Here is a 24,410-nt window from a genome sequence, read left to right on the forward strand (position 1 = left end):
AGTCAAAGAAAATGATACTCTGCTATGATCTGCGGACCATGTTGCACTAAGAATTAGGAGACTCCGAAAAACGCATATATTCCACTGGGACAGCATTCAAAATGCGTGATTTAACGTGAAACAAATAATTCAAATGAATGATTTCAAATTCAAATAAATTCAACATTATCCTGACGCGCATCGCACGATAAAATTACCGCTCGTGTGTCTTCGCATTTCACGTCACAGAGGCATTGCATTAGCTTAGTTATTTCCGCGATTCTAAATAATCATTGCGGAACATCAAAGTGTAGACAGTGATGACCTCATCCCTTCGAAATCACTCGCGGCTGCCGATGAGCTTATGAATTATATCCAATGAAATGTACTTCCGTTCCATATAACATGTTTTTATTTGACTTATTTTATTCTCTCGTTACTTTTTTTTTCAATTGTTCACAGAGTACTTTTGTTCAGGTGCGCGGAGTTCCGCCCCCCCCCCCCCCCCCCCCCATCATGACCACGGAGCTTTCCTTCTTTTATTGATTTGAAATCATGTTCCACCAAATTGACAATGCATACGTTAACAGTTGCAGCGACTATTTTGACATTCGTCGCTTCGAATGCCGGCACATTTTACCGGGACTTGAGGATGATCGCAGTTTCAATTGTCACTGCGTTGTGACAGCATCACACGATGATTTGTTACAACCGTGCTGGGTGTACAATAGTCAACGAATCCAGTTGGTTGATTTGACAAATTGTAGAAAAAAGATTCTATTACCTAAAGTCATAAAGTGGTTTATTTCCTTCCGTATTGTCAGCTGAGTTGCGATAATACGTGCCGATATTTTCTATACGACGTACATACATAGCGATTGAACAAGATCTTGGAAGTCTGCCGATGCTTCCGATATGCAAGATGATTCAATACGCTGTAATTACGTAACCCTTAATAAATTTCTTGTCTTGAGGGATATCAATTTGTTACCGCTGACGGGATATTCGTGACTGCATTAGTGTCAACTGACTCCGAATACCGCGATAACGAAATTCTGACGCACAAGGATCGAACGAAAATTAGCAATCTGATGGCTGTACCTCTGATTTTAAAGGCAAATCGGATATTCGAAAGGCTTCGAGTAAATTCAGGTGTCCCAGTCACTGATTCTCTTTAAGCGGTAAGTAATTACTGGCCTTGAGTGGAAAGTGGGGAAAATGATCAATCTGGGGGTAATATGTGATGCGCTGTTCCCCCTCTGTATATAAACGGCGAGTCTGACTTCAGGTTCTAGAGATCAGTTCAATCAGAGCGGAGACAGGAATCTTATCTGCCTTGTAATATTACCCGACAGAAACGTGAGTTAAGTGAAGACTAACAAAGACAGGTGTTGCGATACGACAGGCCGATTTCAATGAAAGGATCCCGCAGAATCCTTATGGAAATTGACTCCAGCTCGGCTTAGTTGGATTTTCAGTATATTATAGTACATATCTTCCCGATCAAAAGTTCGCACGCACACAAGTACCAAAAATCAGTAGTTTCCGAGGTATAGGCTTCGGAAGGAGGGGTTAATGGACTTTTCGATGTCTACGGATTAGACGATCTTTACGAATTACAAAGCTTCAAGGGGGATTTGAAATCGAATGCATTATTCAAAAACTGCACAGCCGATTCGTAGAGACTCCGCAGAGGCGTGAAGAACAGGACAAGTCGATTTTCGCAACAATCGGAGGGTCTCGCTCTTCACGCGAAATCTGACGTTGCATCTCCTTCCGGTCAACCAACGAGTTTATTAATGGAATCAATCATAACTTCCTGCCTATATTTGAGAATCAACCGTCAAGTTTTTTGAGTGATTTGTTTCATTTCAAGTCTCCTTGAAGCTTTGGAATTCATGCAACTCACGGAAGCCGTAGACATCAAAACCGTCTGGGCACCTTTCTTCCGAAGCCTGTATCTCGGAAATTACTGATTTTTGGGACTTGTGTCAAAAAGAACTTTAAATGAAATCCAGCCAATAAAACGGGGAGCCAATTCCCGTAAGGATTCGGCGGGGTCCTTTCATCTCAGGGAAAAATGAAAAGAGCCGTGTTTCGGGTTTTCACTGAATCGCAGGATGGACCTTTTGACGGTAGCCACGCTTTCGGTGGCATGCATCGTGTTGTACCGGATAATCAACGTCGCACTCAAGGTGTTGAAAATTGTATTGCTCTCCGATTTCCCGTCTAATGCTGAGGAACTTCCAAGTCTGCCTTTCCTAGGTCATGCGTATCTCTTCATTGGCGACACTGAAGGTGAGTAAAATCCTTTTGCTGTCGAATTGGCTGTCCAATCTCGAGTAACAAATAACATTATATTACGCGTCTCGTTCTCGATGATGTTACTTGTAGTAACGTCAGTTGAGGCAAATTTCACAGTTTTCAGAGTTTTTTTGTTTTTTTTGTGTGTGTGTGTGGTCACCCCTGACTACCCTCATATCGTTTTGTTGTGCGACACGAACAACGAGTAAGAGTACGAAGAAATCCAAATTATAAACAAATAACAAGAATCCCGAGGACGCAAATATGCCGAAAGAAAAGAAAAGAAAAAGGTCGAGGTCGAGATCTAATGAAAGGAGGAGGAGTGAGGATACGAGGTTTCGAAATATGCAAGCGCAATTGGATAACCTCACTAGCCTTGTTGTCGAGTTGACGCGGAGCATGGCAACGCGTGAACCTACGCTGCCAAAACAAAAAAATGACCAAGATTCCCTCCCAGGTAAGAATTATACAGGTTCATCACCCCCACCCCTCCCCCGTTGCTTGCTATCTCTTTTTTCTTTCGAACATCGGCATGGAGAAAATTTCTCTCAGTAAGACCGAACAAACCTCGACAAGTTCCACACGAACTTTAGAGGTTTAGGTAGCACATCTCGATTAATTCCACACGAATTTCCGAGAAAATGACGGTAAAAAATTACGTAATCTTCAACAAGAGGATATATCGCCCTGTCAGCGTCAATGAGACAATGACGAACCAATAGGTTATTTCTACCGCCCCCTCCCTTTTTTTCTCAACAGATAAACAGAAGGACGGGGAGAATGAAAATATGACGGAAAGTGCCACCGAAACTCCCAAAGAGCAAAACCTCTCGCATGAAACCAACAAGGTATCCGAGGAAGGGGAGATCGATGAGCTCGAGATTCGCGAACGAGCTGCAAGGAAAGAAAATTTTCTGGACCTGCTGGGCGAAGACCCGACAGCCTCAAAAGAAATCAAGATTGCGTTCGACGCAGACTTACAGACAAGGTGGAAAAAATGGATGGAAGATGGGTATCCAGAGGAAACCAAGAGAAAGACTCTTGAAAAATATCCGAGAAAAGCAGAACTGCACACGGAGGCTCCAATGATAAATCCAGAAATCGTTACCACGATGACGGATATAGGGAAAAAACGTGACCAACATTTCGAGTACACGCAAAACTGTGTAGGCTCGGGTATTTCTGCCATTGGGGGAGCGATCTCCATGATTCTTAACCCACCGGAAGACGGGGTTGACGAGCAATTGCTCCTCGAGTACCTCTGTGATGCAGGAAAACTATTCACCGACGTGCATCACCAGCAAACGGTGGCGAGAAAGTCCTTTATCACGCCAATGCTAAACAAGTCAATGAAACCGATAATCGACGCAGCAAAATCGGATGTATGGCTGTATGGCGAAAAATTCGCTGAGCGGTTAAAGGAGGCAAAAACCGTTGAAAGAGCGTGCGCCGATCTCAAATCGGCGGAAAAACCATCGGACAAGAATAAAACAAGGACCCAGGGAAACTGGAAGCACCCACCTGCGAACTATCGTCAGGTGGGGGGAACTCAAAAACGACCATCAATGAAGTTCAAGCAGAAACCGTACACGGGAAGACCGCAGCCCCGACCGTCGTCACGAACATCGTCACAAACGAGGAGGAAATAAAATCGGTAAGGATCAAAGCGGGCCGTCTAAAACTCTTCACCAAAAAATGGGAAGATATCACGACAGATAAATTTACCCTGCAATGCGTTACAGGATACAGAATCCCCTTTAGGTTTCACCCGACTCAAACAATTCCTCCCAAAGAACCGCCTAGGTCAGCATATGAGGAGAAGCTCTTGAAAAGTAGCATAGATGAATTACTCTATACAGAGGCAATAGAAGAGTGCGGAAGTTGCGAAGAGCAGTTTCTTTCGTCGTATTTCCACGTGCCCAAGCCGGACGGGTCAAACAGATTCATAATTAATCTGAAAAGTCTGAACAAGTTTATAGAAGCGCCCCATTTCAAAATGGAGGACATCCGAACTGCACAAAACTTACTATCGAAGCATGATTTTATGGCAAAAATAGATTTGAAGGACGCGTACTATCAAATACCTCTTTATGAACCGCACAGAAAATTCCTAAGATTTTCCTTCCAAGGAAAATTGTTTCAATTTAAATGTCTCCCATTCGGTCTGAATACGAGCCCATTTACGTTCACAAAGATTATGAGATCGGTTTTCAGTCAACTAAGAAATCAAGGCATACTTTCTGTCATATATATTGACGATATTCTACTGATTAATCAGTCATATGAAAATTGTATGAAAGACATTGCAAAAACAAAGACTTGTTTAGAGCGGCTCGGTTTTATTATTAACGAGAAAAAAAGTACACTAGTTCCAACCCAGCGCTGCGGATTTCTTGGTTTGATTATTGACTCAGTAGAATATAGACTGGAATTACCACAGGAAAAGAAAGAAAAAATTTGCAAAATGCTCAAACCTTTTATGGAAAAGACCACACACAAAATTCGCGAATTAGCAAGTCTCCTCGGTACACTCAACGCCGCAACCCCGGCAGTAGCGTATAGTTTAACGTATTGTAAAAGACTAGAGAGAAAAAAATTCTTAGCCCTGATAGCAAGCGATATCGATTACGAAGGGAAAGTAACAATTAACGAAAGAGTTCGGGAAGATTTAGTGTGGTGGAAAACGAATGTTAGCAAGGGCTTCAGTAAGATCAGAACGAAAAAATTCGCCCTAGAGATTAGCTCAGACGCCTCGCCGACGGGTTGGGGTGCCCACAGTGAGAACAGAAGTACGCACGATTTTTGGGAAAAAAGTCATGAAAAATATAGTATAAACTACCTCGAGCTTCTGGCAGCGAGCTATGTTTTGCATGTATTGCAATGTTTTGCTTCAAATCTGTCGGACTGTGAAATACTGCTCCGTATCGATAACACGACCGCTGTATCTTATATCAATAGAGCGAGGGGGATACAATTACCCCACCTGAGCGAGCTAGCTAGGAACATTTGGGAATGGTGTGAGTCGAGACAAATTTGGGTGTTTGCATCATACATACCGTCGGGAGAAAACGTAGAGGCAGACAGAGCCTCAAGAATTAAAAATATAGACACAGAGTGGGAGATTTCGAATAAATTCTTCTCAAAAATAGAATCAAAATTCGGGCCCTTCTCGATCGATTTGTTTGCATCAAACAAAAAATGTGAAAGATTCTGCTCTAGATTCCCACAGCCGAACACAGAAACAGTCGACGCATTTACCATTCCCTGGAGTGACAAAGAAGGACTCTATGCCTTCCCTCCTTTCTCTCTCGTCTTAAAAACCCTACGAAAAATCATCATAGAAAAAGCCGAATGCACTATAATTGTACCACACTGGCCATCTCAAGCGTGGTATCCGCTATTCGTAGAATTACAAGTCTTGGACTCATTAATCCTTCCTCCTAAAATCGGAATGCTGTTATCTCCTTGCAGGAAGAAGACTCATCCTCTAGCTGCGAGGCTGTCGCTGGAGGCAGCGAACATATCCGGAAAGCTTTTCAGAAAAGAGGACTAGATGCCCGGGCTGTGGAGGTTATGATGAGCTCGATAGCTCCTTCAACAATGAAACAATATCAAAGCTCTTTACGGCGATGGAGAGAATTTAGTAAAAATAACGGAGTCGACATGTACCAGGCGGGCAGTATACAAGTAATACAATTTCTTACGAAAAGATATCACGAAGGAGCGGGTTATGGGACACTGTGTTCCGACAGATCGGCGATTGCATTAATTTCATCACACGAAATCGGCAAAAGTGAACTGATCTCCCGTTTTCTCCGAGGAGTTTGTAGGAAGAAACCCGCAAAGCCTCGCTACGACACTACATGGGATGTAGCACCAGTCCTCAACTACATCGAGAAAATGCCGGCAATGCAAAATCTTTCGCTCAAGGAAAACACAGAAAAAATCGCAACCTTGCTGGCTTTGGTTACGGCGCATAGGCTACAAACATTAGCCTTAATAAAAACAGAAAATATAGTAATAAGCACAGCGGGAATCACTATTAAGATTCCCGACATCATAAAAACATCAAGGCCAGGCAAAAGTCAACCAGAATTTTTCCTCCCCCTTTTCAAAGACAGGCCGAAACTATGTGCAGCCACCGCGATTATAGAGTATTTGGAGCATACAAGGGACTTGAGAGGAGCGCTCAACAAGAACCTGTTAATCGCCACAAAAAAGCCTCACTACGATGCATCGGCACAGACCATCGGACACTGGATCAAAAATTTACTAAAAAGGGCCGGCGTGAATACAGAACAATTCACAGCCTACAGTACACGACACGCGGCCGTTTCAGCGGCTCTACGTAAGGGCGTGGATGTAGGGACAATCAGAAGAACGGCAGGATGGTCGGAACGCTTGCAAGTTTTCGCGAGATTCTACAATAAGCCAATTCAAACTGAAACAAATCACTTTGTATCGACCATCTTACAAAAATAAAAAATAAGGAATAGCTATCACGACAGCGCTAAATGTCTACAAGTAAAATCATCGAGAACGAGACGCGTAATATAATTAATCGATCAAACGAGCCCGCCGAAGGCGGGCGAAGTTCGATCGCAATTATATGAAGCGTCTCGTTCGAAGATGATCCTCCCACCTTACCCCGCAAGAGACACCAAAATTCTCATATACCCCGGATCATCGTCATGAGAGCTATACCTTGAAAACTTTTTTATTTCATCTCTAAAACATATGAGGGTAGTCAGGGGTGACCACACACACACACAAAAAAAAAAAAAAAAAAAACTCTGAAAACTGTGACATTTGCCGCAACTGACGTTACTACAAGTAAAATCATCTTCGAACGAGACGCTTCATATAATTGCGATCGAACTTCGCCCGCCTTCGGCGGGCTCGTTTAATCGATTAATTATACTGAGGCTCTGTCAAATATGCAATTGCAGCTATGTTCAACAGGGTTATTGAACTGGGGAAAAATTATCCTACAACGTTTCAACTTTCGTTTGGTCACAATTCAACGTACTTCACAACTTTCCCTAAACATATAAAGGTAAAGTAGTCTGATGATAATCGAAAACGGATGAAATTTTGAGATCTGAGTTAATTCGTCATTTCAGGAGATACTCCTCAGTCCGAAGACCATTGAGAAAAACTACTTCTACGAATTCGGGCGACCTTGGATGGGGGACGGATTAATCACCGCTCCTGGTAGGTGAAGATTGTCACTTTGTTATCTAATTTCATATGAGATATCGGAGTCAGGAAAGGATTGCCTAAATCTCACCAAATTTTAAATCATGTTCAATACATCGGAGTGTAATTTGTCACGTATAGTCAAGATTCTTCACAAGTCGATTCATATCTCAAGCAAACGGATTGACGTGAATATTACTCATGGTCCTCATGTCCCAGTGAAGTTCGTTGAGCATGGAAAGTGTGCGGTTTCAAAAATCTGTGACGAAAAATCTTATCATTGTTTTGCGGAATCGCTTTATGAACTTATGAATATTACGTCGACTCGAATAGAAGACTTTTATTGTGGACAACCGAAATCGAATTGTGGTGAATAGTGGTAACTTGGAACCTGGGAGTGATCTGGCTGTAAGATTCACATGCGTAAATGAAGATGCACGTCTTTTTACATTATCATACCAATTTTCCCAGCACATTTCACTTCATTTCATACTGCTACTATAGTGCACCTTATGCGAGGCAAAATCGTGATAATAATCACCATAATTGCTGACGCGAATCGTCGGTGTTTCTACGTCGATATAATGTGGCGACGATAATCACGTTTATCAGTTCATTTCTTTCAACATCTCAACCGTCGGCATCATCATCGTGTTGAATTTGCTTGCTTGCCAGGTCTGGGAGATTGAGGATGTACGAGATCTGTAATCAGTGAAAAACATAACGTAATGAGAGGTGAACGGAGCAACCGAAGCTAATCAAGTTATATCTGATTCAAGAAAGTCTTTGTCATCTAGACGAAATCGTTTCAACTTTGAATTTCAATTATGAATACATTGTTATTACCAACGTTACAAAAATCATAATCAAAATCATATGGCCATGTCTCTCTATGGATATGCATCTCTTGGAAGACGGGTCCGCGTTTGATGTCTGAAATTGTTGCCGAATACTCGAGAATTTTTTCATTACAGCCTCAAAATGGGAAGTGCACCGGAAGCTGATGCAGCCGTCCTTCAATTCCGTGGCTCTCAAAGGTTTTGTCAAAACATTTGTCACTCAGTCAGTGATAATGGCCAATAAGATGGAGCGGCACTTGGACGGACCAGAATTTGAATTATGCCGATACGTTTCTCTGTGTTCATTGGACACAATTTGCGGTAGGTCGGCTGTCATTTGAAAAAAATCAATTATACTTATGTGAATTTTACATTTTTTCTGACCCAAGGCTAGTTCATATCTATTTTACGTGTCACAGTGACGGCCATGGGCATAAATTTGAAAGCACAGGAGAGCGAAGAATGTTGGTACGACGAAGCGATTCAGAAGTAAGTCAATTGAAGAGCCTTTTACATGCTGAACACATCAAGCTCTCGCCTAGTTAGACCTACATTGCAAAAACTCGAAACCTGATGGCAACATTCGAAACACGACGCTGTTTTCACAATTCTACCTGAATTATGGATTCATATTTTGCTAATGTCAATAATGTAAACCCTCGGATTGTGTAATGATTCTGTCTTCACAGGGTGTTGGCTGGTTTCGCCAAACGAGCCGTTAGCCCTTGGTTGTACCCGGACTTTATTTTCTACTGTACGCAACTTGGCAAGGATCAGACAAAATACATCAAGTATATGCACGACTTGACTGACGAAGTAAGTGCGAGACACCTTTATTAATACAATCATGGCAGGCATTGGTTGTGTCTGTTTGTGGACAAAAAGTATCCTATAGACCGGATTCTTAGCACGGTACTTCAACTGGAAATTAGACAAGATTACACCACGGGCAACTTCAATCTAGGGCACGAACCAATCATTCACCCAAAATTCACGTCTTTGGCTTATTAAGTAGCGTATTTGATATGGTTCAAAAGTACGATTTAAGTGATGATCAAACTTGACGGTGGATTTGCATTCAACATTATTTGCGCACATTCCGGTCTGGTATTGAACATCTTTACATTCAACTTTGTGTCACAACTTGCCGGCAAACATAGTGTTTGAGCTGATTCGAATGGTAGGTTCATAGATCAAATAGAAATATGACATTCTTCGGTAAGTGTAACGATTCATGACGTCTACGGTGACGTTTTACGCGGGCTTTTGCCGCGCTTGACAATCTCGAAGAAGTTGCAAAGCACTCATCCCGCGCGTGATATTTCGGCGACTCGCGACGATAGCTACAATGACGAAATTGACTTGACGCTTTGTTGCGAAACTCAGACAACGGCCACCAAGCACAGATAATGGCAAGCGTCTCTCACGTGCAGTTTTTAGCACGCAAACTTGAAGATGGCTAACCGTTCTTCGACACGCCGTTACTTCGTGTCTCTCGGAATTCGATCACTGGAAATTGAATAAGCGACAATTCCGTTGTCGGAGATTTCTCGCGTCTCACAAATTAGGCAACTTTTGGAATACTGGTCTGTCCCACTTTTATTTTTCACTATTCGATCCGAGCTTTCGTTCAGACTCAAGCGAAGAGCTACGCTATGTTGATCCAAAAGTTTGAAATTCAGGCGATAGTATTCGCGGTATTGCATGATTCTTATTGGCTGTTGGATCTTAAAATTCTCAGATTCCAGCGTGACGCACCGATCGTCGCTCGCTGTCGCGAAACGCTTGTTGGCTGATGAATTCGTCGCTTTTCCGTTTTCGGAATTCGCGTCGCGGTGTCTTCCCGATGCGGCGATAACTACGGATTTTCGCGGGGCGACAGCGATACATAGAGTGCATGTCATAGAGTACATTTTTAGTTTGTTTTTAATCGTTACCACGGATTCCCTAGCGTAATTGGGTTCTCGTTCAGGGTTGAGGGAGTCGTTTGTAACAGGCAGCCATGATGACGCGTTGCTCGTTACACATGACAAGCATATTGGGGCAATTGTACGTTGTTACCTAGAACACGCATGAATACTCGGTATCTGAACTTGCTCTTTAATCGATAGATATCTGAATTGATACGTACGTCTAAATAGTTCGGATAAGCTCCGTACAAGTTACCACCTTGTATTGTTTAATTTTAGGTGATACGACAGAAGAAGGCAAAAATCGTCCGGCATGGTGATCAACGAGTATCAGCCGATGAAGAACGAGATGCAGATGGCAAGTATTACAGAATCCGGATGCAGTCGTAAAGTGCCACGATAGAGTTTTTGTTTCGTAGGAGTGAGTTGTACTTGAGGCCTTCTGCTTTACACTTCTGATGAAATGCATACGAAAACCCGAATAATTGTAGATTTCCGGGGCCATTTGTGCATGAGTTAGGTGTGGTAGCTGTCTTTTTTTCAATTACCTAATCATTCATGTATCAGATGATTCCACAGCTGGACCTCAGATACTGATAGAGAATCTCTTCAGACTGTCCGACGACAACAAAACGTTAACGGATAAAGACGTCCGGGATCATGTTGATACTATGATCGCAGCCGTAAGTCTAACACACTTGATACTGTTATTACGGCGTAGCTTCAAATAATTGTCATACTTGTCAGTTTTGTGAGTCATTGAGAACGGAACAGTAGATACAATATACACCATTGTTAACTCGCAATTGGAAACACGAATGCACAATTGTACTCTCTTAGGGCAACGATACAACGGCCATGACGATGAACTACTTTTTGTTGATGCTGGCATCCCATCAAGACATTCAGGTGTGTGTGTTATTCAACCATACGTTACGTAGTGATCTTACGGAAACAAGCATTGTGTGTGGTGCACCTCTTAGAAGGCTTTGCTTACAATTAGTCGCTTTTCTTATAATCGGGCAGGAAAAAGTGTACCAGGAATTGTGCGACATCTTTGGAGAACATGTATTAAACGACGACAGTGAGGAGTTGCACATCACGATGGAGGTCTTGGCGAGAATGGCGTACATGGAGAGAGCGATCAAAGAAACTATGCGCCTGTTTGTCGTTGGACCCACGACCTTCCGGAAGGCAACGGAGGATCTGGATTTAGGTTTGTCAGCTTTGGTCAACTAATTCATTCGTTTGACATTGGATGTCTCTGAGTAATAGCCGTGACATGAAGCGATGTATGATTCCTCAAACGATTACTCATTCCGTAGGTCAGTGTACTTTGCCAAAAGGGAGTTCGGTTACTATTAACGTTATGGGAGTTCACAGAAGTGAGAAGTACTGGCCCGACCCTCTAAAATTTGATCCAGACAGATTCTTACCTGAACGGTTTGCAAAACAAGAACCGTACTCCTACTTGCCGTTCAGTGGTGGTCGAAGAAATTGTCTCGGTAAGGAATATTGCGAAGTTGACAATGATTTTTAATTACTGTTTTCACGATTCATCGAGATTTTCCAGGATCTTTATTCTTTTTCATATGCAATTTATATTTCAGCGACAAAATGTTCGAAATGTAATGAATATTGAATCGAATACATCGAGATGGTTTGGTTTTGTTTTTCATAGTTTAGAACGGGATTACGAGATGCACCAAATGAAATAACCGTCAATAATTGAACGAGTTCTTTTTCATTTAAGGAGCCAAGTACGCTATGATGTTAATGAAGACAATGACCACAATGATTCTCCGAAAATATGTTTTATCTAAGGATAAAGTGGTACCGGTCGAAGATGTGCGGCTAAGAATTGATTTTTTACTGAAATCTGTTGAACCTGACACTGTACGGATTAAGAGACGCGCAAAACAGCATGCCTCTTGGAAAAGCAACATTGCCTGCGAATAATCCTTTCCACTAAAGGGTAGTGATTCTACTTTGTTTTGTTTTATCAACTTATTTGTTGTTATTTACTTATTCTTGTTTTCAATATTATCCGAGAAACGTTCTGTTTTTTCAAGAATTTTCGCACACAATTTTCGTCATTTCTCTCAACTCTCTCATATTTTTCAATTATTTGACACCCAACAGCACATAGATATTCAAGGCAACATTACCGTAGAATTCATGATACTTGTGGCTTAAGGGTATAAGATTTGCATTTTATAGTGATATTACTCAATTCAAACTGCTGAATTGAAAGTACAGTGTTGAGCAACTCAAAGCGTACCAAAAAGTAAAAAGAAAACAATCAAAAAAGAATGGTTATCGAAGTTCATTGATTTTGAGTGAACAAATTTCTTCTAATCATATTATTAACTGAATCTAATTCATCAACTAGACATAATAATCCATATAAATTGTATAATCGCAACTGTCGGCACAATATTTCTTTATATTCAAAATATATTCTGTGAATCCAAATCATTTCCATTATAAGAGTAAATGCTGCAAAACTATGTTTAATTTTCCTATAATGACCATTCGGTGAAATGATAAAACCTAAATTCCCTTGGGTTTGGCCAAACATCAGACCACAGTTTTTTGTTGAATATGACTGTTTTTATCTCATGACTTCTCCTCCTAACAGAACAAATAGTCGTATTTTCTTCACCGTAGAAGCTGATCTTCTCGACGGCTTTCTATCGCAGAACGGAGCCTCGGCCGCAGCCGCTTTTATAGTAGCGCGTTTCACATTTCACTTTGGAAAATCGGATTTCTCTCCGAATTCTCGTCCCATTGTTGAGGGATGAGATTGAGTCTCGACTTGACAAAAATCATTTTCACTCCGCATAATAGTATAGCTACTTCTTTAAGAACATTTCAGCTCAAAGCTGACGTCGAATACTCAAACTTTGATTCTCAACATTGGTCCTTGAGCCTGTTTTACGTCTGTCGAAAAAGATACAAGTCGCTTCAGGTGACGCGGCGTCACGGCGAATTATGGCTCGGAATAACCAGACACTTGACCACGAGTCAAAGAAAATGATACTCTGCTATGATCTGCGGACCACGTTGCACTAAGAATCAAGAAACTCCCAAAAACGTATGCATTTTACAGGGACAACATTATCCACGTAGTAGTACTCGGACAAGGGTTGAAGGTTTCGTATCATTCATTGCGAATAATAAGACGACAGTTGACATTTGAGCGCGATCGTACGGTAAATCATTTTTCGTCAATGTACCGAACTTACCCCTCCGCAGGCGTGAACTCATGAATTGTTGAAATGCGCGATTGAACGTGAAACGAATGATTCAAACAAATGATTGTACGCAATATAACGCCATCCGGTGACTACCACAAAGATTAATTGGTAAAATGTCTGATTTAACCTAAACCAAATGATTCAAATAAATGATTTCAAATTCAAATGAATACAACACTATCCCGACGCACATCACACGATAAAATGACTGCTGGTGTGTCTTCGCAGTTTGCGTTGATAGCGGCATAGCATTAGCTTTTAATTAGCTATTTCCGCGATTCTGAATAGTCATTTTGGATGATCAATGTGTGGACGGCGAGGACTTTATCCCGCCGAGACCACTCGCGGCTGTCAATAAAAGTATGAATTATACCCAAAAAAATTTATTTTGTTCCACATTACATATTTTCATTTGACTTATTTTTATTCTCACGTTACTTTTCTTTTTCAATTTGTCACACAGTATTGTTGTTTATTATTTTCTTCAATTCATGTTCCAGCAAATGCTCTTCCCTCCGACCCTGGTTGCGTACCTTCCACCTATTATGACGAGAAATATTGTTTGCACCATGGGCGTAAAATTTTACATTCACGGGCCGGTAAAGCGTCCCCCAATTACGAAATCCACCGATTCTGTGACGATAAAAGCTAATCCCCGCCGAAATGCACCTCAGGTGCGAAAAATTTCGGCCAAGCATATTAAAAATGTCGTCATCACCCTCAAAAATACCTTCTCTGATAAAATATGTAAGCATGTAATAACCTCGTACGAAAAAAGATCCAAATTATATACTGCTGCCAAGTACATGTCGGTTAATTCACAATGAAAGCATGATTGTAACTGAACCTTTAGCTTACACATCCCTCTGGAATTACACAACTGCCACACTGGGGTCAAACTGAGACGTTAAAGGCTAATGAATCCCCATTCTTCGTAGTGATCACATAAATCTCTTTATCAAATTTACCGAATTTAAAACCCTAACTTCACCCTAATCATTCATCGGTAATAAGCAACGTGTCATCGACGAATAAAAGAAAGTCACACATTCGACCGAAATTGTAAAGTTAATAACCTGTTGCGTCATTTGTTGGATAAGCCGCCACGTATACAACATAAAAAAAAAACGTGGCTGTGCTAATCGAGAATTTGCGAGAACGAAATCAATATCCATCAGAGTCGTTGTGAGGTCAGTAACACCAGGCTAATCAAACTATAGAACTGCTGCCATAACCGCAACATATGGATGAGTTCTTTCTAATGTATATCCGCTTCTTCAATGTTACCGATGTCATAAAAGACAATGTAATACTCTGACATGTTTTTCCCCATCTACCGAACATGAAATACCGATTATGTGATCCTTGATAAATTTTTAAGTATATTCTGGTGTATTTTAATGCGAGTCTGATTTTATAAAAAATGAATGTGATTCTGCAATTTGATGTAACGAATGCTGTTGTTTGAATTAGCGAAACGGTTTCTTTATGATATAATATAATTTATACCGAATATCCGCTACCAATATCTTCAAATTGAAAAACGTAACGGAAGAAATTTTCTGATAATGTGCATGTATGATTAACGAAAGTAAAAAATTGACATGATACTGAATGATGGATCAAAGAAACAATTTTTCTCATTGTCAGTGCAGGATTTCTTTTTCTTGTATGTTTAATTTACTTAATTAATTCCGTCCCTGTTACCCATGTATTCATTACTATTTGTGTCTTTTGTAATTCCGGCAAATTCATTGTTTGAAGTAGCGATGTAAATTCGTAATCCTTCCCTATTTATATCTGTCAAATCAAAAAAAAAAATATTCACAACACTGACCCTAAACTTAACCAACTACAAATGATAATTAGATATGAATAAAAACAAGATAACTCATACTGACATAAAAATACTGACGGGATATTATTGACTACATTAGTGTCAAGCAACTCCGAATACCGCGTTAACGAAATTCTGACGCACAAGGATCGAACGAAAATTAGCAATCTGCAGGCTCTACCTCTGATTTTAAAGGCAAATCGAATTCCCGAGATAGGCTTCGAGTAAATTCGGCTGTTGCAATCACTGGTTCTATGTGAGTGGTAAATAATTACTGACCCTGAGTATGCAGCGGGGAGAAAGTTCTATCGTTCTGAGGGCAATACAAAAAGGGACTGTATATAAAGAGTGAATCTGACTTCCGAGCGGAGACAGGAATTTTATCTGCGCTCACGATCGGTTTGTCATATTACATTTAGAGATAGAATTTGGAAGTGATCCAAAAGGGAGTTCGGTTATTATCAATGCGACATCTTCGGAGAAAATGTATTAAACGACGGCAGTGAAGAGTTGCACATGACGGTGGACGTCTTGGCGAGAATTACGTAAACGGAGAGAGCGATCAAAGAAACTGTGCGCCTGTTTGTCGTTGGACCCACGACCTTCCGGAAGGCGACGGACGATCTGGATTTAGGTTTGCCAGCTTTGGTCAACTAATTCATTCGTTTGACATTGGATGTCTCTGAGTAATAGCCGTGACATGAAGCGATGTATGATTCCTCAAACGATTACTCATTCCATAGGTTAGTGTACTTTGCCAAAAGGGAGTTCGGTTGTTATTAACGTTATGGGAGTTCACAGAAGTGAGAAGTACTGGCCCGACCCTCTAAAATTTAATCCAGACAGATTCTTACCTGAAAGATTCGCAAAACAGGAACCGTACTCTTACTTGCCGTTCAGCGCTGGTCGAAGAAATTGTATCGGTAAGAGAAATCCTCTGGTGCGAAAACCTTTTGCCAAGTACATTAAAAATGTGGTCATCACTCACAAAAATATCTTCTCTGGTCAACAATGTATGCACGTAATCACCTTCTACAAAAAAAAAAAACCTTTCACAAAAAGACATCACACATAAATATTTTCACCTTTTATAAAAAAAAATTTTAATCACATACTATTGCCAAGTACATGTCTGTTAATTTACAATCAAAGCATGATTGGAACTTGATGTAACTAAAGCGAAATAGAAGCAGTCTATACTTTTGACGTCCAACTATAAGTGTGGTAGCGAACCTTGCTGCCATTGCGTTATTGCAAGCAAAGGCATGGCAACTTCTATCTAATGGAATTGAAAATCCAGGGGAAAAAAAAGTAAATCAGTTCGTGGTACTTGGCGGGCCTTTTTCAATTTCGAAGGTGCTATAGATTGTCAAAGTTCACCCGATTACACGAGTATAAACTTGCTGTTCTCACAGTTGCCGCTAGTCGCAAGAGAAAAACGTTTCAATATTACGGTGTTCATAAGCTCGCTGGCTTTACAATTCGGTGTTACCATAAGTTGATGTAGTATGTTCAATATACTGAGATTAGCGAAACACGAATGCAAGTGGAGAGTTCTTTACAAACTGCTCACTTATCGTGCAAGTGAAAATTTTCTCACGATCCGTAAGCGAGCAGCCTGGCAGTCGTTAACGTCTTGTCTGCTGGTAAGACTTCTCTGCAGATCCCTGCAAAGTTTCGAGCTATAAGCAACTGCCTGAGGTTCTTTCTCGGCCGACTGCAATTCCCTTCATTGGAGTTTTACCTGCAACCATTACACGTCGAACAGACGTGGAATCGACTTTTTCTTTACCGCATCAGATTTTATATAAATAAAAATAGAATCGATTCAGGCAAAATTTTCGGAAGAACATCAGTGTACTTTGGAAAGAGTGTAAGTTTCCGGTATCGACGATACGGAAAAAATAGTTCACTTCTCGTTTCAATGAATGGCTCAGCTTCGGCGCACTTTTTACGAATAATAAGATATCAGCAAAAAAAGTGTTACGAGATTTCGCGAGCTATTCCTTCCGCAATCAACTGTGGTCTCGTGCTATCAATGATTCGTATCTAACGAGTAGAACGTCGCGTTAAGCTGCCGCGCAGCTTTCGCATTCGGGCTTGGTTACACGATAAAATTGTAACGTAAGCTTAGACCTGGGTTCCCATCCGAGTTAATAATGCCGTCTTTTTCTACCTCCGTGCCCAGCTTTGACTGATCCAATACCTGCTTTCGACAAATCTAATTCTAATGTTGGTATCTACTATAATGAAACCTCAGTTATACGTTTCGGACTTGTACGTTTTTCTCGTTTATACGTTACAATTTCTTGGCCCTAAAAACTTCTGTATGTAAACCACGTGAAGATAATTCACTTGTACGTTTCTCGTTTATACGTACTCCGCGCCTTATCGCTGTTCTTTGTTGAGTTACACGCAGTTAGAGCTGATTTTTTAGTCGAATCTTCCGATTTGACGTTCGACTTGCCTACCGCTAGTTAGTACGAGCGTTCTGATGTTTCGTGTAATTATCTACCGCTGGATGGCGCAGCTTAACCTATGTGCTCGTTGCTGTCCCAAACACGTTCTGGCAAGTTCAGGTCAGCGTCTCGTCTATGGAAAAGTGAATCTCCACTACCATCACTGGATTAACCTTAACTCTTCGAGAACACACCTGGTGTTTCGATCATGGAGAACACTTAGGTTCAAAATGATCCTGGCCCACTTTTGATGCGTTACCATTCCAAATGTATGAGTCCAATCCACCTGAAAAAATTTAAGTCTGTACTTTCACTATTTTAGAATGCGATAGTGTAGTTTAGAAGTATACATATAAGTCGTGAACATGGATAAAAAAAAATCAGGTGAACGGGAACCGTATGAAGAATCACTGTTTCGGAAGAAAAAGGTTTGGATCAGAATGACCTAGTGTAATCACGAAGAGTTAGCCTAGCGCGCGCTACGGTGAAATGTTGTGATTCATAGTATCAGTCTACTTCGCTACGGTGAATGAAATGACAAGATGATACCTATAAATCCACTGAAAATTATGCATTTTTAATTTTTCAATCACGAAGGTTCGAAATATTTAGATATTTCATTTCAACTTTATTCTTACTCGTACGTCAATATTACAATATCATTTGGAAAACGTGTAAATGACGTTTCACCGCATCTATTCTATTTGTAGCAATGTATGAAAATAATGAAAGTTGATATTTACCAAAATTGCGATAAAGTTGAAGCCAGCATCGTACTAAAAGTTGACAAATACGGAGACCCTTCCGAGATAGAACACACGTATATATATAAAATCTAAGTGACCGTCCGAAATACGTATAATATCCGTAGAATACGTTAATTACGGGTAATATAAATATTACAGACGGTCATTCAGACATTATCTATACGTTTGTTCCATCTGGGTGATCTTTACGTTTCAGCTTTCAAAATTAGCACATCATGATTTGCAGAACATTACAGGTCGAGAAATTCAAGGAATCAATTTGCAGTCACACGTATATAAACTAGATTGAAATTTACACGCGCATCGTCTGTAAGGAAAGTGAGAAAAGAAATGTCAGTTTGCTTTCTGTCGTGAGTATAGAAACAGTAAATTAAGAACTGGACTATTACCCTTGAATCATCCACTTGAGAGTCCACCTCTGCATGGAAAATGTGTTCGGAAAAATTGTCCGCATCACGTCTACATGACATGATATTGAAAAGGTCAGTCCGAAACGGTTCCATGTCACGTGAATACCGCGACAAGTTCTAACTCGGCTTTTATTATGGAAGGCCTTTATTCGCCTATAATCAAGATGTGGTCAACGTCTTCGAAGCGTCTCAAATGCCAGTGAAACCGTCGTGCGGTGGTGAAATATTACGTTCTTCAGTTCCAACTGTACGATCGATCGACGAGAGGGTCATTTACGTTCGGCGAGCGAAAGGTTGGCTTGTCTGTCGGTATTGACCGATTTGGACATCTTCTTCCGTCGTTTATTTGCAATCAGTTGCGAATGGAAAGATAAACGTAAGCGCGTTAGTTCGTTACGCACGTTCATTGTAGATTCATCAGCGACTTAACGATCGCACTTTTGCGATGCAACTTTTTACAAACGTTTATTTCATCGTCGCATCTTGCCAAAATGATATATATTTGTTGGAAATTCGTTATTCTGCTGTAAAAACTTGTGCTTTTAATTTATTGAAAATTGACCGTCGAGTTTAAGTATATAAAAATAAAATTTTTACTTCGGAACCTTGCTTGGCTGGTTGGTTCATCACGAGTACGATGACGGTTGTTATTCATTTCTGGTGTTTTAAAGATGATGAATTTTCACCACAACGAAGACGCACCTTTCTCCTCCGAGAGGTGGGTGTAAGAACTTTTGAAAAACAGGATCGACTGTATCGCCAATAACACGTAATTAACGCTGTCGTCGCAGATTCCATGAATAATTCCCGGAGCTAGGCGACTAAACAACCCTGCGGTATCCCTCACATAACAGGCCATATTGAGCATGCATGAATTTCTTATGAAACCGAACGGGCAGGTGAAAATTAAGGATCGAGCTTTGACGACGTCCTCTGCGAAGCCTTTGGCTTCGTTGTTCTCGGCAGAGGTTGAACCCGATCCCCGGGGATACGCCGATGCTCGACTGTTGCTTCGTTAGGGTAAAAGCACATCGCACTGGCCGTCTATTGAACGGTCTCTTGCTTACGGCACGATCCTGACCACCTTATTCCGCATAGATGGTAAGGCGTGGGTAATTGCCAATATTGGTGGGTCGGTTTACCCACTTTAATGTCTCTGCAGAAACGAATATCGTACTTGCTCAAATACCCGATACGGTACTCTCTGTGATAAATATTTACTCAACGATAGTCTCAGTTTCGTGAAATTACGATTTTAGTGAATACGTCTACATTGTGCAGCAAACAAATTCTGAAAGAAGTTAACCTAGGCCAAGAGAAACATGGAATATTGATAAATAGCTCGCTGCTGCTGCTGCTGCTGCCAAAAAAAGAATATCTCTATTTCTTTACGCGACCATTCTGATACTCGTGGAATTCTTTCCATCGATTTACACCATCGTATTTTATAGATATAATACGAATATACGATATAGCGATGTAAGCAATGTGCCTGTATGGCAAACGAAGAAAACAAATCGAATAAAAATTGTCGAAGACGGTTGATTAACTTGCGTGAAAAAAATCTGCCTACGTAGAATTTAAGCTGAGAAACCGAGTCCGGATGTTTTTCGCGGTATATTCCTGAGTTATACATTATACGTGCATGCGAGAGAAAAAATTCAACTTCCGTGTTTCCGTTGTATGCGCCCGCCTTTATTACATTTGACGCGTATATGTAGGTACGTTCGGTGGTGAAGAAGGGGGATGAATCGGGAGAAATTTAATCAGGTAATGCCCTGATGTAGAAAAGAACCACCGTAACGTCGTGGAAACAAGCGATATTAGAATCAGGGCACAGGTTTCGCGGACCAGTCGATATTTTCCTCTCTGCAACAGCTGGCAAAAGTTATGCCATCGTCGATTGATAGAAATACGTGTTTCGTATATTGGTGCAATTATATCCTTGGCTGAATATTAAATCAGGCTCGTAACAATTCATGTTTGAGTACAAAATAGTGGACGAAATAAAAGGTTCGCGATTTGTTTTCATGTTTTACACTCCCTTCTATGGGAAATGTCCGGCTTTGTGCGAATATTGTTATCGAGACTGCAATGATTATTGTCCTGCATTATTGACGTCACCTAGGTATAATATGGGGTATAATATTTTGAAGCACACGGATCGTTTGAGCGAGTGAATTGGCTCTGGTATTCACGTGGGGTACGTTTTGAAGAGGTTGGTTGACGGGAAATCGAGACTTTTTATTGATTTCATTACGAGATAATCGTGCATTGAGTATTTATCGAATTATTACATTCGTAAGCAGCGAAGATTTCGTTGAAAATGCAAGTGGAGAAAATATTATTGTAATAAACGAAAACTTGTTGTTAGATATCGAACCTCAGCCTAATGCAAGATGGAACTCTGAACAAAATCAACGGATCAATCACTTTTCAGTAATTTGAAACGGATTTGAACTTAGGCATCGATATTGAAGCTCCTTTTGTCATCACTTCAGTAATTTCATATTTCAAAGAGACGTTTGTAACTGACGAGTATAATAATATCATAGATATTTGATATCCAACGATCTTCCAACATGATTAAGAAAAAGTATTCCTAAAAGTCAGTCCTCGGGACGTTTAACCCTTTTTGTCATACAGCGGTGAGTATTCTTAGCACCTATTTTACATCCATTTTGTGTATATTCAGAGAACATTGAAAACATATTTTTTTGCGGTGTTTTGCTATTTCTGATAGTTCTCAATAATCTAGAGTAATTATTGCGATATAATGTAAATTATTATTGCTAGAAACAAATTGATTGGAAAAAAAATCATGAACATTAAAAAAATAATTCATTTCCGAGAAAATTACCCCTCTACACATGCGAATGTTTTGTATGAGTTATCAGTTTTTGGGGTCGCTGATTACGAATCTGAAATTAGATTTTGAAAATTAAGTATAGCGATTCCGATCAGCGACTCAAAAAACCCATGCATAGAGTTTTTTGACCGTATTCGATCAAATTGAAAATTTTCGTCCACGATATGGGATCCACCCTCTTGAGTTTTCAGAATCTGATTTCAGATTCGTAATCAGGGACCCCGAAAACCATGAAATACAATCAAAGAGTTAAGTGGGGAGTAATATCGGCAAAAAGGGAGACAGAGACAGAAAAAGGGAAAGGAAAGGAGAGAGCAGTTTTAATCGCTCTGATTAATGACGCTCAATCAATATTGCCGGAGTTGAACAAAACTTATCCAGCAGTTGAGGGTCACGTACGAGGTGTCGTAAATTCTCGGCTTGATGTGGTCGACCCTTTGCCTCTATTAGCCTACCAACAGCCCCGATCAACCGATCCCAAGTTGAGACAACTCTGACATATTAATTATCAGTCTGGTAAATACGGCGCGACATCGTATCAAATATCCAGACTTAATGGTATCAGATATCTACGTCTGCATATTCCCTTGATTTCAGTATATTCAGTAATGGCTTGGCAGTTCAGGTTTCTACGGAAATTTCAAAGGCAGTAATTATATGATTGTAATCCCAACGTTTGATCGTTCAAATACTTCTTACACTGATTGTGAGAGAAATTTTTAGTTCCGTTTACCGCTCAGTCCTTAAATATTTTCATTTTTCACCACAATCGAAAAATATTGTTCTAGGTAGAAAATGAAAATTAGTTTTCTAGCTGTTACCGGAAAGTCTAGAATCCGTAACTATTCTTTCTCATTACGATCACTGTTGCTATATTTTCCTGCAACTGTTGCGAAAATTTAATGCTTGTGCAACGATAAATTAACGTTAAAGTCTCGTTTAACTAAAAAAGTAGAGTAAACCTCACAAAATAATTTTGCAATAACCAAAAAAGGATCGACGATAGCGCAAAATATTTACGCGTGCCTCATTTTTCGTAATTCCAACAATATTCAAACAGTTTTGTGTACCCTACATATTTACAATTTGTTCAACAAATGTTTCGTCAATTATGAAAAATGGTTCAAGAATTTTAGTCTCCTTGGCCGGATGTTGAAACATGACAATGATTGGTTGAATATTTTGAAAACACCTCACGAATCTCAATCGGATCGTGCAATATTGTCAAGTGTAATTGCAGGGAATTGGAGCATCACGTGCGAATGTTCAAGAGGGCGAAAAAGGTTCAATGGAGTTTTGATCTAACCTTAGCTGGTTCAAGCGGATATACGCGAAACAGTGCAAAACGGACTAATTAATAACTCCAAGTTATTAACATCGCGATTAGATTGTTCGAAGGCTTTGCCTTTATACACGACCGAATCACCCCTCAGACATTTACATCGTTTAAACGTTAATGACAGAAAGTGATGAAAACCGTCATGGTGTTAATTATACAAACACTTGGGGGAGAAACGGTTGAGAACTTCGGATCTCTCTTGCGCTTTGCATTTCGCATTTCGTCGCGTCGGAAAATACATTCTTTCCACCGAATTAACTAAGATTTTGATAACGCTCTTTCAAACATTAAAGAGAGTCGCGTAATGTGTTTCGGGAACAGGGCTTCGTTTACTTCCATTGTAATTAAATAAATAAATCCTCATCTTACTTCACTTGCGAGAAAAGATTTTTACGCGTCACGGAGAGTGTTCAGCCGCTCGTACAAAAAATTTTGTAGTTTCACGATCGAACGTATTATTTGAAAGCGGTGATCAATTAGTATTAGCTCTCATGATTTTGTAAATTTGACTAATCTTTATCCGCCGGATAGATTTAGCGAACTGTACGAAGCGACTTGGTTGAATTTACCAATAGAGAGTAAGTATTCGAATATTTCGATAATGGCACAAAAAAAGTATTATTCTATTAAATTGATTGAATGATAATTGAAATTTCGTATTTATAAGTATATTTCATTCAGTCAAATTTTTTCGTGATATAAAAACAATCATTTCATTCATCTTGGTATTTATAACAAAATATTGTGTTCCCACAAGAAAATTTTCCACGAAATGCATATACAAATTGATTCGTTATAAAAAAACGTTTTCTGTGTGTATTTTTTCACACTATTCATGAGTAGAAAAACAAATAAAAAAAAAAAAAAACTACTCGAAAACGACAGGTAAGGATGATTAAGAAAATAACAAAAATTACTAGAATATGGAAACTGTCGTTAAGTGGGTTGTACGTTCTGTTCAAAAAAGTGTCAACAGAAATTCAAATCGTAATAATTTTATGAAAATTTTCCCTACACGGATGCAATAAAATGTTTTAAAACCATCAGATTTCAATTTAAAAAATTTCATAAGCACTAGTTAATTTGTACATACCTTGGAATTAGTCCTAATCTATAATCATCATAATGTCAAATCTACTTTTTAAGAATTATAGCTCATTTTGTCGACAATTAGTGAACTATTTACAAATATTTAAATATAACATTTCCGTCGTCTTGTCAGCTTTCCAAAAAACTGC

At 39.9% G+C, this 24,410-nt stretch overlaps 2 protein-coding genes across 8 annotated transcripts; both read left to right on the forward strand.

Moving 5' to 3' along the window:
- Positions 1-1,275: 1,275 nt before the first annotated feature.
- On the forward strand, positions 1,276-12,739 carry LOC124218915 (cytochrome P450 4C1-like). 7 transcript variants are annotated; one of them, XM_046625841.2, is made up of 13 exons: positions 1,276-1,338; positions 1,998-2,277; positions 7,233-7,339; positions 7,407-7,497; positions 8,457-8,642; positions 8,741-8,810; positions 9,011-9,137; positions 10,511-10,589; positions 10,799-10,914; positions 11,072-11,140; positions 11,258-11,447; positions 11,557-11,736; positions 11,985-12,739. In XM_046625841.2, the coding sequence occupies exons 2-13, from the start codon at positions 2,100-2,102 to the stop codon at positions 12,188-12,190; spliced, it is 1,599 nt and encodes a 532-aa protein (XP_046481797.1). In that variant the 5' UTR covers positions 1,276-1,338; positions 1,998-2,099; the 3' UTR covers positions 12,191-12,739. The 7 variants fall into 7 exon arrangements, with proteins under 7 accessions (XP_046481797.1, XP_046481796.1, XP_046481800.1 ...); XM_046625840.2 differs by having other exon boundaries at positions 2,099-2,277; XM_046625844.2 differs by having other exon boundaries at positions 1,337-1,466.
- LOC124218919 (uncharacterized) lies at positions 2,422-6,840 on the forward strand. Its single transcript, XM_046625850.2, has 3 exons — positions 2,422-2,740; positions 3,043-3,937; positions 5,755-6,840. The coding sequence occupies exons 1-2, from the start codon at positions 2,548-2,550 to the stop codon at positions 3,930-3,932; spliced, it is 1,083 nt and encodes a 360-aa protein (XP_046481806.2). The 5' UTR covers positions 2,422-2,547; the 3' UTR covers positions 3,933-3,937; positions 5,755-6,840.
- Positions 12,740-24,410: the final 11,671 nt, after the last annotated feature.

The sequence above is a fragment of the Neodiprion pinetum genome, chromosome 5 (genome assembly GCF_021155775.2).
Source record: "Neodiprion pinetum isolate iyNeoPine1 chromosome 5, iyNeoPine1.2, whole genome shotgun sequence".
In the NCBI taxonomy this organism is placed as follows: domain Eukaryota; kingdom Metazoa; phylum Arthropoda; class Insecta; order Hymenoptera; family Diprionidae; genus Neodiprion; species Neodiprion pinetum.